Source organism: Zophobas morio, unplaced genomic scaffold, assembly GCF_036711695.1.
Source record: "Zophobas morio isolate AGI-343-1 ecotype UQ-CSIRO unplaced genomic scaffold, CSIRO_AGI_Zmor_V1 ptg000040l, whole genome shotgun sequence".
Lineage (NCBI taxonomy): Eukaryota > Metazoa > Arthropoda > Insecta > Coleoptera > Tenebrionidae > Zophobas > Zophobas morio.
Window position 1 is genome coordinate 1,351,169 of NW_026972145.1, and position 17,484 is coordinate 1,368,652.

The following is a 17,484-nucleotide window of genomic DNA, read 5'->3' on the forward strand; positions in this document are numbered from 1 at the left end:
TACACTGTCTAAAAATTCTCAAAAAATTCAGCGATGTAGATCTTGACGTGCTGATTCCGTTTGTATATTCGTCGTGCAAAATTGTCAAAATGTTCGGATTTGAAATCAAATTTTTTTAAAATTCCAAAAATTTAGATATTTGAAAGGCCGATTCTAAAAAAACTGTCCTGTCTTACCTTAGGAAGAACAAGCCCCGCCCACCCACCCTATATTTTCTCAGAGGATATATCATTTGCCAAAGTCAGTCTTATCTTAGCAAGTACAAGTCCCGCCCACCCACCCTTTATTTTCTTAGAGACTATGTGATTTGCCAAATCAGTCTTATCATGGCAAATACAAGCCCCGCCCACCCACCCTGTATTTTCTTAGAGACTATGTGACTTGCCAAATCAGTCTTATCTTGGCAAGGACAAGCCCCGCCCACCCGCCCTCTATTTTCTTAGAGAATATGTCATTCGCCAAAATCAGTCTTATCCTAACAAGTACAAAATGGACAAAAATGGGTCGAATTTTGAGGAAGCAGGAAGTATAGGAAAGACTTCACTTTAAGAAAGTTGTCAAAAAATTCGAATTTTTCCCTTGTTTTCGCTTTTTCAAAACCTGTGTTTTTAACCTGCACTTTAATCGAAATCGTGAACGTATTCCTAATATATTTTTTGTTTGCTTTTTTGGAGATTTTATTGGACTTTAAATGTTTTTTTCTGAATGTAATTCTTTAAATTTTTGTTAATTGATTTTTTTTTTTGTTCTCTTTCTTTTTAACTTTCATATCATTTTAAATTTTGGGTTTATTTCAAGCTGTCAATTTCTTGTCAATATAATGGAATATTTGTTAAAGCCCCAAAGTGCATTATTGACATTTTGAATTTTTTTTTCAAAATGTTCGTATCAAAAATCCGAGTCTTTCTCTTCAGATTTTTCCTTTTTTTTTTCGTATTTTCGTGTTTTTAAAGCTGAACTTTTGCTCGAAATCGTAAAGATTTTTCTAATATAGTTTTCGATTTTCCTTTCGAGATGTTTTTACTATTTTTAATGTTTTCTCAACATCTAGACATTCCTTCTTACGATATTCATTTTGTGTTGAAAAGTTGATTTTTCGGTTTCCTATTTGTTAAAATTTTATTCGTATAAACTTTGCAGATTTTCCTAGTATATAATTTTTTTCTGTTTTTTTTTTTAGATTTTCCCCTTGTTTTCATTTTTTAAAAACCTGTGTTTTAGCTTCACTTTAATCGAAATCGTGAACGTATTCCTAATATATTTTTTGTTTGCTTTTTTGGAGATTTTATTGGACTTTAAATGTTTTTTTCAGAATCTAATTCTTTAAATTTTTGTTAATTGAATTTTTTTTGTTCTCATTTTTTTTAACTTTCACGTCATTTTAAATTTGGGTTTATTTCAAGATGTCAATTTCTTGTCAATATAGTGGAATGTGTGTTAAAGCCCCAGAGTGCATTATTGACATTTTGAAATTTTTTTCAAAATTTTCATATCAAAAATTCGAGTCTTTCTCTTCAGATTTTTCCTTTTTTTTCGTATTTTCGTGTTTTTAAAGCTGAACTTTTGCTCGAAATCGTAAAGATTTTCCTAATATAGTTTTCAAATTTCCTTCCGAGATGTTTTTACTATTTTTAATGTTTTCTCAACATCTAGACTTTCCTTCTTACGATATTCATTTTGTGTTGAAAAGTTGATTTTTCGGTTTCCTATTTGTTGAAATTTTATTTGTATAAACTTTGCAGATTTTCCTAGTATATAATTTTTTTCTGTTTTTTTTTTTTAGATTTTCCCCTTGTTTTCATTTTTTAAAAACCTGTGTTTTAGCTTCACTTTAATCGAAATCGTGAACGTATTCCTAATATATTTTTTGTTTGCTTTTTCGGAGATTTTATTACACTTTAAATGTTTTTTTCAGAATCTAATTCTTTAAATTTTTGTTAAACAGTACAAATCAGCTGAAATTAGGTGTAGGGGTACAAAGTCGAAAAATCGAAAAAATAAATAAAAAATTGAATAATGAAAAGTGAAAATGAAATGGAAAAATCGAGAATTTGAAAAATTCCAACACTTAGATATCGAAAAGTGTAAAATTCGAAATGGCCAAAATTGAAAAATCAAAAACTGAAAATTCGAAAAATTGGGAACTCGAAATTTCAAATCGAAAAACCGAAAACTCTAAAAAGTAAGAAATCGAAAAATCAAAGTCAAAAAAATAATTGAAAAATTGAAAAATGAAACAAGAAAATCGAAAAAATGAAAACCTGAAAAAATTGAGAAATCGAAGAATTGAAGAACTGAAAAATTGAAAAATTTCAACACTAAAATATCGAAAAATGTAAAATTTTAAATAGCCAAAAATGAAAAATCAAAAACTGAAAAATCGAAAAATCTATAAATCGAGAAAACCGAAGAATGTAAAATTTTAAAAATTGAAAACATCGAAAATCTGAAGAATTGAAAAACCGAAAAATCGAAATATTGGCAAATCGAGAAATGTAAAAATTTGAAATTTAGAAACTTCAAAAATTGAAAAACGGGAAAATTCAAAAATGAAATATGAAAATAGAAAAATTAAATTAACAAATCGAAAAACTGAAAAAATCGAAAAATCAAAAAACGATGAAATCGAGAAATCGAGGATTTGAAGAACTGAAAAATTGAAAAATTTCAACACTGAAATATCGAAAAATGTAAAATTTAAATAGCCAAAAATGAAAAATCGAAAAATCTATAAATCGAGAAAATCAAAGAATGTAAAATTTTAAAAAATGAAAACATCGAAAAACTGAAGAATTGAAAAACCGAAAAATCCAAATATTGGCAAACCGACAAATGTAAAAATTTGAAATTTAGAAACTTCAGAAATTGAAAAATGAAACATGAAAATAGAAAAATTAAATTAACAAATCGAAAAACTAAAAAAATCGAAAAGTCGAAAAACGATGAAATCGAGAAATCGAGGATTTGAAGAACTGAAAAATTGAATAATTTCAACACTGAAATATCGAAAAATGTGAAATTTAAATAGCCAAAAATGAAAAATCGAAAAATCTATAAATCGAGAAAAAAATAGCGTAAACTTTTAAAAATTGAAAACATCGAGAAACTGAAGAATTGAAAAACCGAAAAATCGAAATATTGGCAAACCGAGAAATGTAAAAATTTGAAATTTAGAAACTTAGAAACTTCAAAAATTGAAAAATGGGAAAATTGAAAAATTAAATTAACAAATCGAAAAACTGATAAAATCGAAAAATCGAAAAACGATGAAATCGAGGATTAGAAGAACTGAAAAAATGAAAAATTTCAACACTGACATATCGAAAAATGTGAAATTTAAATAGCCAAAAATGAAAAATCGAAAAATCTATAAATCGAGAAAAAAATAACGTAAACTTTTAAAAATTGAAAACATCGAAAAACTGAAGAATTGGAAAACCGAAAAATCGAAATATTGGCAAACCGAGAAATGTAAAAATTTGAAATTTAGAAACTTCAAAAATTGAAAAATGAAACATGAAAATAGAAAAATTAAATTAACAAATCGAAAAACTAAAAAAATCGAAAAGTCGAAAAACGATGAAATCGAGAAATCGAGGATTTGAAGAACTGAAAAATTGAATAATTTCAGCACTGAAATATCGAAAAATGTGAAATTTTAAATAGCCAAAAATGAAAAATCGAAAAATCTATAAATCGAGAAAAAAATAACGTAAACTTTTAAAAATTGAAAACATCGAAAAACTGAAGAATTGGAAAACCAAAAAATCGAAATATTGGCAAATCGCGAAAAAAAATTTGAAATTTAGAAACTTCAAAAATTGAAAAATGGGAAAATTTAAAAATGAAATATGAAAATAGAAAAATTAAATTAACAAATCGAAGAACTGAAAAAATCGAAAAATCGAAAAATGATGAAATCGAAAAATCGAGGATTTGAAGAACTGAAAAATCGAAAAAACTATAAATCGAGAACATCGAAGAATGTAAAATTTTAAAAATTGAAAATATCGAAAAACTGAAGAATTGAAAAACCGAAAAATCGAAATATTGGCAAATCGAGAAATGTAAAAATTTGAAATTTAGAAACTTCAAAAATTGAAAAATGGGAAAATTGAAAAATGAAACATGAAAATAGAAAAATTAAATTAACAAATCGAAAAACTGAAAAATCGAAAAGTCGAAAAACGATGAAGTCGAGAAATCGAGGATTTGAAGAACTGAAAAATTGAAAAATTTTAACACTGAAATATCGAAAAATGTGAAATTTAAATAGCCAAAAATGAAAAATCGAAAAATCTATAAATCGAGAAAACCGAAAAATGTAAAATTTTAAAAATTGAATACATCGTAAAACTGAAGAATTGAAAAACCGAAAAATCGAAATATTGGCAAATCGCGAAATGTAAAAATTTGAAATTTAGAAACTTCAAAAACTAAAAAATGGGAAAATTGAAAAATGAAAGATGAAAATAGAAAATTTAAATTAACAAATCGAAAAACTGAAAAAACAGAAAAATCGAAAAATGATGAAATCGAGAAATCGATAATTTGAAGAACTGAAAAAATGAAAAATTTCAACACAAATATCGAAAAATGTAAAATTTAAATAGCCAAAAATGAAAAATCGAAAAATCTATAAATCGAGAAAAAAAATGTAAACTTTTAAAAATTGAAAATATCGAAAAACTGAAGAATTGAAAAACCGAAAAATCGAAATATTGGCAAATCGAGAAATGTAAAATTTTAAAATTTAGAAACTTCAAAAATTGAAAAATGAAACATGAAAATAGAAAAATTAAATTAACAGATCGAAAAACTGAAAAAATCGAAAAATCGAAAAACAATGAAATCTAGAAATCGAGGATTTGAAGAACTGAAAAATTTTTAAATTTCAACACTGAAATATCGAAAAATGTAAAATTTAAATAGCCAAAAATGAAAAATCGAAAAATCTATAAATCGAGAAAAAAGAATGTAAACTTTTAAAAACTGAAGAATTGAAAAACCGAAAAATCGAAATATTGGCAAATCGAGAAATGTAAAAATTTTAAATTTAAAAACTTCAAAAATTGAAAAACGGGGAAATTCAAAAATGAAACATGAAAATAGAAAAATGAAATTAACAAATCGAAAAACTGAAAAAATGGAAAAATCGAAAAACGATGAAATCGTGAAATCGAGGATTTGAGGAACTGAAAAATTGAAAAATTTCAACACTGAAATATCGAAAAATGTAAAATTTAAATAGCCAAAAATGAAAAATCGAAAAATCTATAAATCGAGAAAAAAGAATGTAAACTTTTAAAAATTGAAAACATCGAAAAACTGAAGAATTGAAAAACCGAAAAATCGAAATATTGGCAAATCGCGAAATTTAAAATTTTGAAATTTAGAAACTTCAAAAATTGAAAAATGGGAAAATTGAAAAATGAAAGAAGAAAATAGAAAAATTAAATTAACAAATCGAAAAACTTAAAAAATCGAAAAATCCAAAAACGATGAAATCGAGAAATCGAGGATTTAAAGAACTGAAAAATTGAAAAATTTTAACACTGAAATATCGAAAAATGTAAAATTTAAATAACGTAAACTTTTAAAAATTGAAAACATCGAAAAACTGAAGAATTGGAAAACCGAAAAATCGAAATATTGGCAAATCGAGAAATGTAAAATTTAGAAATTTAGAATCTTCAAAAATTGAAAAATGAAACATGAAAATAGAAAAATTAAATTAACAAATCGAAAAACTGAAAAAATCGAAAAATCGAAAAACCTTCTAAGAAAAAAAAAATAAGCCCCGCCCACTCACTCTCTTGTTTCTTAGAAGGTATATCATTGGCCAAAATCAGACTTATCTTTACAAGTACTAGCCCCGCCCACCCACCCTTTATTTTCTTAGAGGATATGTCATTTGCCAAAAATCATTGATTTTTCGGTTTCTCAGTTGTTAAAATTTTATTTGTATAAACTTGGCAGATTTTCCTATTGTTTTTTTTTCTGTTTTTTTTTACATTTTCCACTTGTTTTCATTTTTTCAAAACCTGTGTTTTTAAGATGCACTTTAATCCAACCGTGAGCGTTTTCCTGATATATTTTTTGTTTCCTTTTTTGAAGATTTTGTTGGATTTTAAATGTTTTTTTCAAAATCAAATTCTTTAAATTTTTGTTAACTGAATTTTTTGTTCTCATTTTTTTTTTAGACTTTCATGTCATTTTAAATTCTGGGTTTATTTCAAGATGCCAATTTCTTGGCAATATAATAAAATGACTGTTAAAGCCTCAAAGTGTATTATTGACATTTTGCAATTTTTTCAAAATTTTCATGTCAAAAATTCGAGTCTTTCTCATCAGATTTTTCCTTTTTTTTCATATTTTTGTATTTTTAAAATTGAACTTTTGGTCAAAATTTAAGTTTCATGTTGTGAAAAGAAGTCTACAGATTTTAAAACAAAAAGACAAAATGTAAGCCCGCCCGCCCGCCCTATCTCAATTGTAATGATTTTTTTTATTCGCCTTGAACCGAGGGGGCGGAGCTTAGCTGCAAAATACTTATTTCTTTACAACAAATTAAAAACATATTTTTGAGTATCGGGTTGTTCAAAGAACACTACGTATATTAAGAAAAAAGCCAAAATATAAGCCCCGCCCACCCACCCCATCATAATTGTGATGATTTTTTTATTCTTAGAAACTTAACAGAAGGTTTAAAATGGTAAATTTTTGTAAGGAAATGTGGATTTTGCAGTTAACGATTCTGGAAAATGTGCAAACTTCTATATTATTTGCCTGAAGATTTTGTGTGTACCGAAACACGTATAGCAGTATTTTAAACTAAAAATTTATTTTTGTCGTATTTTTTTAGATCCGTACGTCAAAGTGTGGCTACAATTCGGCGACAAACGCATCGAGAAGCGCAAAACGGCCATTTTCAAGTGTACACTGAACCCCGTTTTCAACGACACGTTCTCATTCAACGTGCCATGGGAGAAAATAAGGGAGTGTTCGCTCGACGTGATGGTCATGGACTTCGATAACATCGGCAGGAACGAGCTAATCGGACGGATTCTGCTGGCAGGTGAGCGCTTCCCTGAAATACCGACGACACTTTTTTCCCTTGTGCCATAATCACGCTTTATTTCACTCGCAACGTTGTTTCAGGCAAAAACGGGTCCGGCGCGTCGGAGACGAAGCACTGGCAGGACATGATAACGAAGCCCCGGCAGACCATCGTCCAGTGGCACCGGCTTAAGCCCGAGTAAGGGGCGAACCAAAATGGCGCGACCTCATCACATTTTCTCATCTAAAGGCAAATTCGGTAGAACATAACCTCAAAAGTTTCCCATCACGTGACAATAACTCATAATTTCAAGAGAACGGAGTCGGCGCCATCTTGGTTTAGTTCGCAGCTTCGCTACCCTTTCAGAAAATTAGAGATCAGAGTCGACTGCGGAAATTCAAATAAAACGACAAGTATTTTTTGTGATACCTTAACCGTAGCGTTAATACTGTTGTACATGTGAATATTATTAGTGGTTAGGTTTCGCGGCCGGCCCGCGCCGATCGGACCCGACCGGACCCGACCGGCGCGCCGCGCCAAATTCAAATAACTTTTCAGAATATGTTTACAAGTATAACGACAGACACGCTTTATATAAATGTGTATAGAATATTTTTAGGGGTTAACCATCAAAGACAAATGAGGATCAAACTCGCGCTGGGCGTCGCCGTCTTTATGTGTGTACTGCTTACAAAATAGCGATAGTTTCGATATACTTGTATTTTCATATCGATTGTTGCTGTTAATGTAGAAAACAACCGATGTGTGGCAATTTACGGAAAACCCTCGATGTTTATCTGTTGTAACATATTCAAAAGGGACTGGGTGATTCGCGTAGATTTTAAATCAACAAACATTTAAAAAGATAAACTGTAGTGCCTGAATGAAACGTATCGTTATTGCGAGTACCTTTGACAGAGTATATAAGATTTATTTATTTTTGTGTGCTAAAACCTTAACTCTTGTTGGATGTTATTATCACGATGGTTTCATTTCGTCTATTGGTCGTAGGATAATTTGATGTGGTCGTTCGATTTTTTCCATAGGTCATGTTTTATGGAACGGAGTCACCTCGTTGGCGCCAAATTATGTGACACTTGCAAATTTTTAACAATTAAGTTTGATTTATATTTTATATGAAATGTTGCTATTGTAAGTTTAATAACTGTATGTTTAATGTAAAACTTCAGTGAATGTTGTTAAACAACATGTTTTAATGTATGTAAATATATGTTAGAAATTAGCCGATTCAAGTACTTGTAGAAAATATTTATTAGAACTTAATAAACGTATTTAATTTGGTGATTAGTTTAACTTAACCCAGAGACAACAACCAATGAACGCCAAGCGAAAGCATCCGCTGAACGCAGTTTCCATTGACATTTCTCAGTTTGACGTTTCAGGTTATGTCAAATTCGAATCGATTTTCAAATTTTGTGGCCAAAAATGGGCAAAAGGAAAGCCCCAGCGGACGAAGACACCCCGAATCACGACTTTTGCGAATTTCTCTTAGGTATTTGTAACAATCGCGCAAACTTATCTAACCTCAAACTTGTAGAGCTAGCCGAATACGAAAAAAACGTGAGTAGAAACATCCACAAGTATAATGCGTACAGGAAAGCGGCGAGCGTTTTAAGCGCTCTCCCGACTCGAATCACCTCGGGAAGCCAAGCCAAAAAACTCAACGGAATCGGGGAAAAAATCGCCAAGAAAATCGACGAATTCCTGGCGACTGGGAAACTCCAAAAACTCGAAAATGTAACTGATTTATAGCCCCTGACGCGAATAAAGTGGAAATTTCCAGATCCAGAACGATTCGAAAAACGCAGCGATTAATTTATTGACCCGAGTGTCCGGAATAGGGCCGGCGAAAGCCCAGAGTTTAGTGAATGAGGGGATCACCACCTTGGAACAGTTAGACAAACACAAAGACAAGCTAAACCACCACCAAATCATTGGTTTAAAGTAAACTTTAACAAAATTAGAAACCCGTTGTTAATAATAATAATTTCAGATATTTTGACGATTTTGAAAAAAAAATCCCCAGGCAAGAAATCACGGAAATTGAGACTGTCATCCAAAAACACCTGAGACAGTTGGACCCTGACATCCAAATTACTATATGTGGAAGCTACAGGCGAGGCAAGGACGAAAGTGGCGACATTGACGCCCTCATCACACACCCTAGTTACTTAAGCAAGAAAAAGAAAAATAAGAATACTCTCAAGAACGTCGTTGGGGCCCTCCAGAAGTGTGGTTTAATCACAGAAACGCTGTCTTTAGGGGACACTAAATTCATGGGGGCTTGCAAGCTTGAAGGGGGTTCAGTGACGAGGAGATTGGATATTAGATTGACGCCATATGACCAGTTTTTTTGCGCTGTTTTGTACTTCACAGGGTCCAACATGTTCAACAAGGAGATGAGGGCGCATGCGCTGGAAGCCGGGTTTACTTTAAATGAGTACAGTTTGAGACCTGTGGGGAGCACGGGGGTTCCAGGAGAGCCGGTGGAAATTCACTCAGAGAGAGACATTTTCGATTTTATTGGTTATCCATTTAAAACCCCTGAAGAGCGCAGTAGATGAATTATTATTGAAAGAAAAACATTGTGAATGCCGTTTGATGTATATTAAATTATCCCTAGAAATCCTGTTGTTTTTTTATACATATATACAGAGTGTTCATTTTAGCTGTTCACGCCTGACAGTCATACCAATCAGAAAAAAAATGACAACGATGTAGATGCCAAATAAAGACAAAATTGAAAAAATTGATACTCTATTAATATAGCTGTTTTAAAAATGTAAAATGGGTTGCCTATGCCGAATAATTCAGGCGTGAACAGATAAAATGAGCACTCTGTATTTCTATAAAGATTGGTTGGTTATGCAACTAGTAATTTATCGGATTCCGTGATTCGTTCACTCGACAATGTTTAAATTTTGGGAACATTTTCGAAACGATTGAAGTTGGTTGATCAAAGCTATAAATTTTCAAGATATAAACTTTAAACATAATTAATATCACTTGTAATGTTTAAATATGATAAGCATAAATTTATATGATAATTAAACCGATACTTGTCCTACAAGCTTGAAATTATTAAAAACAAATCAATTTATTTAAACAATGTTAAATTATCCCCGAAAATGTGCATTTTCCCGGCCAAAATATGAAAAATAATTTTTGCAGTCTCATCGTGACGTACGATGACGTCACTGTCACGTGAGCTACCTGATAAAAGGTCACATTTTTCGGTCCTCTGTGTTTAGTTTTGATTTCGGTTTGGTGGCAGCAACATCAGAGCTTCGTTTTGGCTTAAAAGTAGGGCTGTTTGTTCAACAACAGAAATTGTGTATGTTAAAAGAAAGTATGATTTTTTTGGGGTATTTTGATATCTAATTAAATAGCGAAACCTACATAGACCTGAAGGAAAATAAATGACCGGCTTTGAGAAAAATGTGGTATTTTTTTTTCCTTATAAACATCTCTTTCTCGGTTATTTGAAAATAAATCAAGAAAGGAAGGACAGATTCGTGATCCTGAGAAACTTTCTGAAAAAAATGATAACATTGTAAGCTCATTTCATCAAGTTTAAATTTTTGATAAAAATGGTGGAGGCGCCGGTATAAAAATTTATTTTAAAATTATTTATTACAAAAATCTGTACGAACTCCTTTCAGAAATAGTGTGTGTTAAAAGAAATTATGACTTTCTTTGGATGTTTTGATATCTAATTAAATAGCGGAACGAACATAGACCTGAAGGAAAATAAATGACCGGCTTTGACAAAAATGTGGTATTTTTTTCCTTATAAACATCTCTTTCTCGGTTATTTGAAAATAAATCAAGAAAGGAAGGACAGATTCGTGATCCTGAGAAAATTTCTGAAAAGAATGATAACATTGTAAGCTCATTCGTCAAGTTTAAATTTTTTGATAAAAATGGTAGAGGCGCCTGGATAAAAATTTATTAAAATTATTTATTACAAAAATCTGTAGGCCCAATTCTTGCCAAGATAAGACTGGTTTTGCCAAATGACATACCCTCTACCTTTCATTTTCTTACAGGGTGTCTGATTTGCCAAAATCACTCTTATCTTAGCAGGTACTAACCCCGCCCAGGGTGACGAAAAGGACGAAAATGACGAAAAGGACGAAAATGACGAAAAGGACGAAAAGTAGGAAAAAGGACGAAAAGGGACGAAAAAGACAAGAAGGACGAAAAGGACGAAAAGTAGGAAAAAGGACGAAAAAGGACAAATAGGACGAAAAGGACGGAAAACGATGAAAAGGACGAAAAGGACGAAAAAGGACGGAAAGGATGAAAGCGACCGAAAAAGGACGAAACGCAGGAAAAAGGACGAAAAAAGACGAGAAGGACGAAAAGGAAGAAAAAGGACCAAAAAGAATGGAAAGGACGGAAAGGACGAAAAGGGACGAAAAGGACGAAAAGGACGAACAAGGACGAAAAGGACGAAAGGGATGAAAAATGACGAAAAAGGACGAAAAGGACGAAAATGGACGAAAAATGACGAAAAGGACGAAAAGTAGGGAAAAGGACGAAAAGGGGCGAAAAAGGACGGAAAACGATGAAAGGGACGATAAGGACGAAAAAGGACGGAAAGGACGAAAAGAACGAAAAAGGACGAAAAAGTACGAAAAGGACGAGAAAGGACCAAAAAGAGTGGAAAGGACGAAGAGGACGAAAAAGGACGAAAAGTAGGAAAAAAGACGAAAAAGGACGAAAAGGACGAACATGGACGAAAAAGGACGAAAAAAGATGGAATGGACGGAAAGGACGAAATGGGGCGAAAAGAACGAAAAAGGACGAAAAAGGAAGAAAGAGCACGAAAAGGACGAAAAGAACGAAAAAGGACGAAAAGGACGAAAAAGATGAAAAGAACGAAAGAGGACGAAAAGTGACGATAAAGATGAAAAGGACGAAAAGGACGAAGAAGGACGAAAAGTAGGAAAAAGGACGAAAAAAAACAAAAAGGACGAAGTCGAAAAATCGAAGCATTGAGAAATCGCGAAATGGAATAGAATAATCGAAAAATCCGAAAATCGAGAAATCTAAACATCGAAAAGTCGAAAAAGAGAAATCGAAACATCGAAAAATCAAATAATTGAGACATCCAAAAATAGAGGATTTGGGGAATTGAAAATTTAATTTCATCGATAAACGAAAAATAGAAAAATCGATCGGAAAGTCCAAAAATCGGAAATTTAATTATCGAAAAATCGAAGAAGTAAAAAATTCGAAAGATTGAAAAATCGAAAATTAATGTCGAAAAATTTAGAAATCGATATCGAAAAACCGAAAAATCGAAAACTTGGGAAACCGAAAATTTAATTTCATCGAAAAATCGAAACATCGAAAAGTCGAAAAATCGAAATACCGCGAATTCGAAAAATAAAAGTCAAGAGCTTGAAAAACTGAGAAATCGAAATGTCGAATCGTGAAGTACAAACAACGAAAAATTGAAAAATTCTAAATTTAAAAAATCGAAAAATTTAAAAACTGAAAATCGAGAAATCGAAATATTGCAAAGCCGAAAAATTAAGAATAAAATCGAAAAAGTGGGAAATCGAAAAATCTAAAATTGAAAAATGTAAAAACTGAAAAAATTGAAAAATCAAAAAACTGAAGAATCGACAAGTCGAAATATTGAAAAGCCGAAAAATTAAAAGAAATCGAAAAAGTGGGAAATCGAAAAATCTAAAATTTAAAGAATCTAAAAAGTGAAAAATCGAAAATCTGAGAAACGAGATATCGAAAAGAATAAAAAAGACGAAAAGGACGGAAAAGGATGACAAGGACGAAAAAAGACGAAAAGTAGGAAAAAGAACGAAAAGTAGGAAAAAGAACGAAAAAGGACAAAAAAGGACGAAAGAGGATAAAAAGGACAAAAAGGACGAAGTCGAAAAATCGAAACATTGAAAAATCGCGAAATCGGATAGAATAATCGAAAAATCCGAAAATCGAGAAATCTAAACATCGAAAAGTCGAAAAAGAGAAATCGAAACATCGAAAAATCAAATAATCGAGACATCCAAAAATAGAGGATTTGGGGAATTGAAAATTTAATTTCATCGATAAACGAAAAATAGAAAAATCGATCGGAAAGTCCAAAAATCGGAAATTTAATTATCGAAAAATCGAAGAAGTAAAAAATTCGAAAGATTGAAAAATCGAAAACTCGGGAAACCGAAAATTTAATTTAATCGAAAAATCGAAGCATCCAAAAGTCGAAAAATCGAAATACCGCAAATTCGAAAAATAAAAAGTCAAGAGATTGAAAAACTGAGAAATCGAAATGTTGAATCGTGAAGTACAAACAACGAAAAATTGAAAAATTCTAAATTTAAAAAATCGAAAAATTTAAAAACTGAAAATCGAGAAATCGAAATATTGCAAAGCCGAAAAATTAAGAATAAAATCGAAAAAGTGGGAAATGGAAAAATCTAAAATTGAAAAATGTAAAAACTGAAAAAATTGAAAAATCAAAAAACTGAAGAATCGACAAGTCGAAATACTGAAAAGCCGAAAAATTAAAAGAAATCGAAAAAGTGGGAATCGAAAAATCTAAAATTTAAAGAATCTAAAAAGTGAAAAATCGAAAATTTGAGGAACGAGATATCGAAAAGGATAAAAAGGACGAAAAGGACGGAAAAGGATGACAAGGACGAAAAAAGACGAAAAGGACGAAAAAGTACGAAAAGCAGGAAAAAGAACGAAAAAGGACGAAAAAGGACGAAAAGGACAAAAAGGACAAAAAGGACGAAGTGGAAAAATCGAAACATTGAAAAATCGCGAAATCCAATAGAATAATCGAAAAATCCGAAAATCGAGAAATCTAAACATCGAAAAGTCGAAAAAGAGAAATCGAAACATCGAAAATCAAATAATCGAGACATCCAAAAATAGAGGATTTGGGGAATTGAAAATTCAATTTAATCGAAAAACGAAAAATTGAATCAATCGGAAAGTCCAACTGAGAAACCGAAATGTCGAATCGTGAAATCCAAATAACGAAAAATTGAAAAATTCTAAATTTAAAAAATCGAAAAATTCAAAATCTGAAAAATCAAGAAATCGAAATATTGAAAAGCCGAAAAATTAAGAGAGATCGAAAAAGTGGGAAATCGAAAAATCGAAAATTTAAAGAATCTAAAAAGCGAAAAATCAAAAATTTGAGAAACGAGATATCGAAAAGGATAAAAAGGACGAAAAGGATAAAAAGGACAAAACGGACGGAAAAGGAAGAAAAAAGGACGAAAAGTAGGAGAAAGGACGAAAAAGGAGGAAAAGGGCGAAAAAGGACGAAAAGGACGAAAAGTACGAAAATAAATGACCAGTTTTGAGGAAAATGTATTTTTTTGCTTATATACATCTCTTTCTCGGTTATTTGAAAAGACATTGCGAAAAAAAGAACAGATTCGTGATCCTGAGAAAATTTCTGAAAAGAATGATAATATTGTAAACTCATTCGTCAAGCTTAAATTTTTTTGATAAAAATGGTGGAGGCGCCGGGATAAAAATTTATTAAAATTATTTATTACAAAAATCTGTAGACCCAATACTTGTCAAGATAAGACTGATTTTGCCAAATGATATACCCTCTGCCCTTCATTTTCTTAGAAGGTATCTCATTTGCCAAAGTCACTCTAATCTTAGCAGGTACTAAGCCCGCCCACCCACCTTATCTTTTCTTAGAGGGTATGTGATTTGCCAAAATCAGTTTTATCTTAGAAAGTAGTAGCCCCACCCACCCACCCTCTCTCTCTTTTCTTAGATGGTATCTCATTTCGGCCACTTTCGAGGTTGATTTAACAATATTTAAACAAATTAAATTGTTTTAAAAAACGTCATGTTTTCTATTTAAATAACAGTATAAATAATATTGATTATGTTTAAATATTATTTATTCAGTCATGATTCTTTTAAAACTGAAACACTTGAATGACTGAAATAAAGCAATCAAAAATTGACAAAGATGGAAATTTCGATTTTTTAGTTGTTAATTTAGCAACTATTCGATCTTGATTTTACAACTTTCAACAAAATCTAATCTGAGATTTTGAAAAATCGAAAATTTCAAGCTGCAACATCGAAAAACTGCTGAATTGGATTTTTCAATTTTTCAAGGGTTAATTATTATAATTTTGATAAATTTACAATTAGTGTACACAGGTAGCAATTTCAGTTAAAACTCCAAAATTGCCAACAGACGTAATCATTCTGATTAATTTTGACGTTTAAATTGGTGTGTAATGTTGGTTGCATAATTTAATTTAAAATTGAACTTAGCCTTACATTCAGATTTAATAAGAAGCTTTCGATATATCTGTATAATTCGCTCAAACGCTTATTTATTTATGTGTAATAGCAGCGATAATAGACCAAATAAACAAGCCTTGTGTTCAATCTAGATGATCTAGAATAAAATGTTTTGAGGTTATCTAAAAAATGAGGTTATGTCCGACTAGAAAAACCTCCCCAACCACAAAATAATGGAAAAAGTCGAGCACATCTGCTGCGTCTGCCTCGCCCTAGGCCCCCACTTCCGCAAACTAGTCGAAACCAGCGACAGCCCCTCCACAAAGTGCAAACTCCAGTCATGCGTCCCCGAAATCGTAAGCCCCCACGTCGCGCCGTCCCCATCTCACCCTTTGCCTTGTAGGAGTGGAAAGACGACTACACCATCTGCCTTCCCTGCACCACCGACCTAGACCTCGTTTACTCATTCCGAGAGAAGTGCCTCAGCAGCGCCACTCTCCGCACCCAGAAAAAAATAGACCCCCCATCCCCCATGCCCGAGTACCACATCTTCGACATCGTCAAAGAGGAATCCACCACGCCGCCCCCACCCGACTCGTCGCCCCCCGAGCCCAAGCCCAAAAAAACCTTCACTTGCGACATCTGCCAGAACACGTTCAAAACCAGCACCGACTTCGTGGCGCACGCGGTGGCGGAGCACCACCTCGACGCCAAGACCGTGCGACCGTTCAGGTGCTCGCTGTGTCCGAAGCGCTTCGCGTGCGCCACGAATCTGCCCCGACACTTGCAGTACCACAAAAGCGAGCGCTCGCACGTTTGTACGTTCTGTGGAAAGGGGTTCAAGACCCGGAACGACCTGGGGATTCACGAGAAGCTCCACTTGAATAAGAAGGAGTACGAGTGCGAGGAGTGTCTTAAGAGGTTTAACACGCACAAGGATCTTCGTACTCATAGGTTTATAGTTCACACTGACCCCTCTGTGTGGCCCCACGTGTGCGAGTTTTGTTCCAAGAGGTTTCCGACGAAGACTAATTTCGACGCGCACGTGCGCCGGCATAAGAATGAGAGACCTTTTGCTTGTCATTTGTGCGATAAGAAGTTTGTTGTGAATAGTTCGTTGCAGAAGCATTTTCTGGCGCATAGTAATCAGAGAGCGTTTGTTTGTGATATTTGTAAGAAGGAGTATAAGCACAAGAGGGTGATGAATGTGCATAAGAAGCGGGTGCACGGGGTGGGGGAGGCGAAGGTCCCCGAAAGGGTGAAAAGACATTTGTGTCATGTGTGTCCCAAGTCGTTTTTTGACAGGAATAAGCTGGTGAAGCACATGTGTAGTCACACGGGGGAGAAGCCCCACATGTGTGGGATTTGTCAGAAGAAGTTTGTCGATAAGTCGTACATTAAGCCACATATGAAGAAGGTTCACCACGTTGATGACGACACGGAGTGATTTGTTCGAGTATTAAACTGGATTTGTACAATTTTTAAGTAATAATAATGTGTTGACATTATTGAGGTTTTGACATACTGCTCACAAACATAACCTCAAATTAAAATTAAGGCGAACAAAATAAATCTTTCAATTATCTGAAAATAGAAAATATCTCCGTCGTGGTATTTTATTTGAGAATTTACCGAAGAAACGACTGTTGATAAAACGCACATTTTTATGATCACAGGTTTATTATTGCAACTGAAGCAAATTTTTGAGTTGGCAGCAATGTTATCTGTGAACCAATGAAACAACAGCTTTTGAACTGGCGCCTAAAATTTTAATTATTTGTCAAGCAGCCAAAATTGAATATGTTGCCAACCCGACGAACAAAAATCACAAACATTAATATTCACTTGGATAATTTTAATAACTATACATTACATAAATCAATATAAACAAAATACTAATTCAAAAACATTTAATTTAATTGACGTAAAAATATTGTCGCCGTTTTTTTTTCAAAATTTGGTTGAATTTTTCAAAATACAACGTTCTTATTGGCTAAAGCTACCTGAGGTATGTAAATTCTCGAATGAATTGCACTGAAAAGTTGAAAAAATTAAAAATCAAAAATTTAATTCAACTGAAAAATCGAGAAATCGGAAAACTAAAAAATTGAGGAATCAAACACTGGAAAACTCCGAATCTA

General features: G+C 32.4%; 3 protein-coding genes across 11 annotated transcripts in view; all 3 read left to right on the top strand.

The window, feature by feature from the left end:
- The window catches only part of LOC135140472 (synaptotagmin-7), a 905,289-nt gene extending 896,928 nt beyond the window's left edge, over nt 1–8,361 (top strand). For all 9 annotated transcript variants that reach the window (XM_064071035.1, XM_064071032.1, XM_064071033.1 and 6 more), the window contains 2 exons: nt 6,866–7,078; nt 7,162–8,361. In XM_064071035.1, the coding sequence (XP_063927105.1) occupies nt 6,866–7,078; nt 7,162–7,262 (314 nt within the window). In that variant the 3' untranslated portion in view covers nt 7,263–8,361. The remainder of the gene's footprint in view (nt 1–6,865; nt 7,079–7,161) is intronic.
- Nucleotides 8,362–8,443: 82 nt separating this feature from the next.
- Nucleotides 8,444–9,707, top strand: LOC135140440 (DNA polymerase beta-like). Its single transcript, XM_064070984.1, has 4 exons — nt 8,444–8,573; nt 8,619–8,818; nt 8,865–9,025; nt 9,075–9,707. The coding sequence occupies exons 1-4, from the start codon at nt 8,507–8,509 to the stop codon at nt 9,643–9,645; spliced, it is 999 nt and encodes a 332-aa protein (XP_063927054.1). The 5' UTR covers nt 8,444–8,506; the 3' UTR covers nt 9,646–9,707.
- A 5,684-nt stretch (nt 9,708–15,391) lies between these two features.
- On the top strand, nt 15,392–16,866 carry LOC135140645 (zinc finger protein 235-like). Its single transcript, XM_064071283.1, has 2 exons — nt 15,392–15,699; nt 15,747–16,866. Exons 1-2 carry the CDS (start codon nt 15,577–15,579, stop codon nt 16,788–16,790), a joined length of 1,167 nt encoding a protein of 388 aa, XP_063927353.1. The 5' UTR covers nt 15,392–15,576; the 3' UTR covers nt 16,791–16,866.
- The last annotated feature ends 618 nt before the right edge of the window (nt 16,867–17,484 follow it).

Excerpts from the sequence above, each read along its gene's own strand:
- LOC135140440 (XM_064070984.1), top strand. The coding sequence starts at position 8,507 with ATGGGCAAAAGGAAAGCCCCAGCGGACGAAGACACCCCGAATCACGAC. Across the intron at positions 8,819-8,864 it reads AACTCCAAAAACTCGAAAAT|ATCCAGAACGATTCGAAAAA; the intron begins GTAACTGATTTA and ends GGAAATTTCCAG. Across the intron at positions 9,026-9,074 it reads CACCAAATCATTGGTTTAAA|ATATTTTGACGATTTTGAAA; the intron begins GTAAACTTTAAC and ends TAATAATTTCAG.
- LOC135140645 (XM_064071283.1), top strand. The coding sequence starts at position 15,577 with ATGGAAAAAGTCGAGCACATCTGCTGCGTCTGCCTCGCCCTAGGCCCC. Across the intron at positions 15,700-15,746 it reads AGTCATGCGTCCCCGAAATC|GAGTGGAAAGACGACTACAC; the intron begins GTAAGCCCCCAC and ends TTTGCCTTGTAG.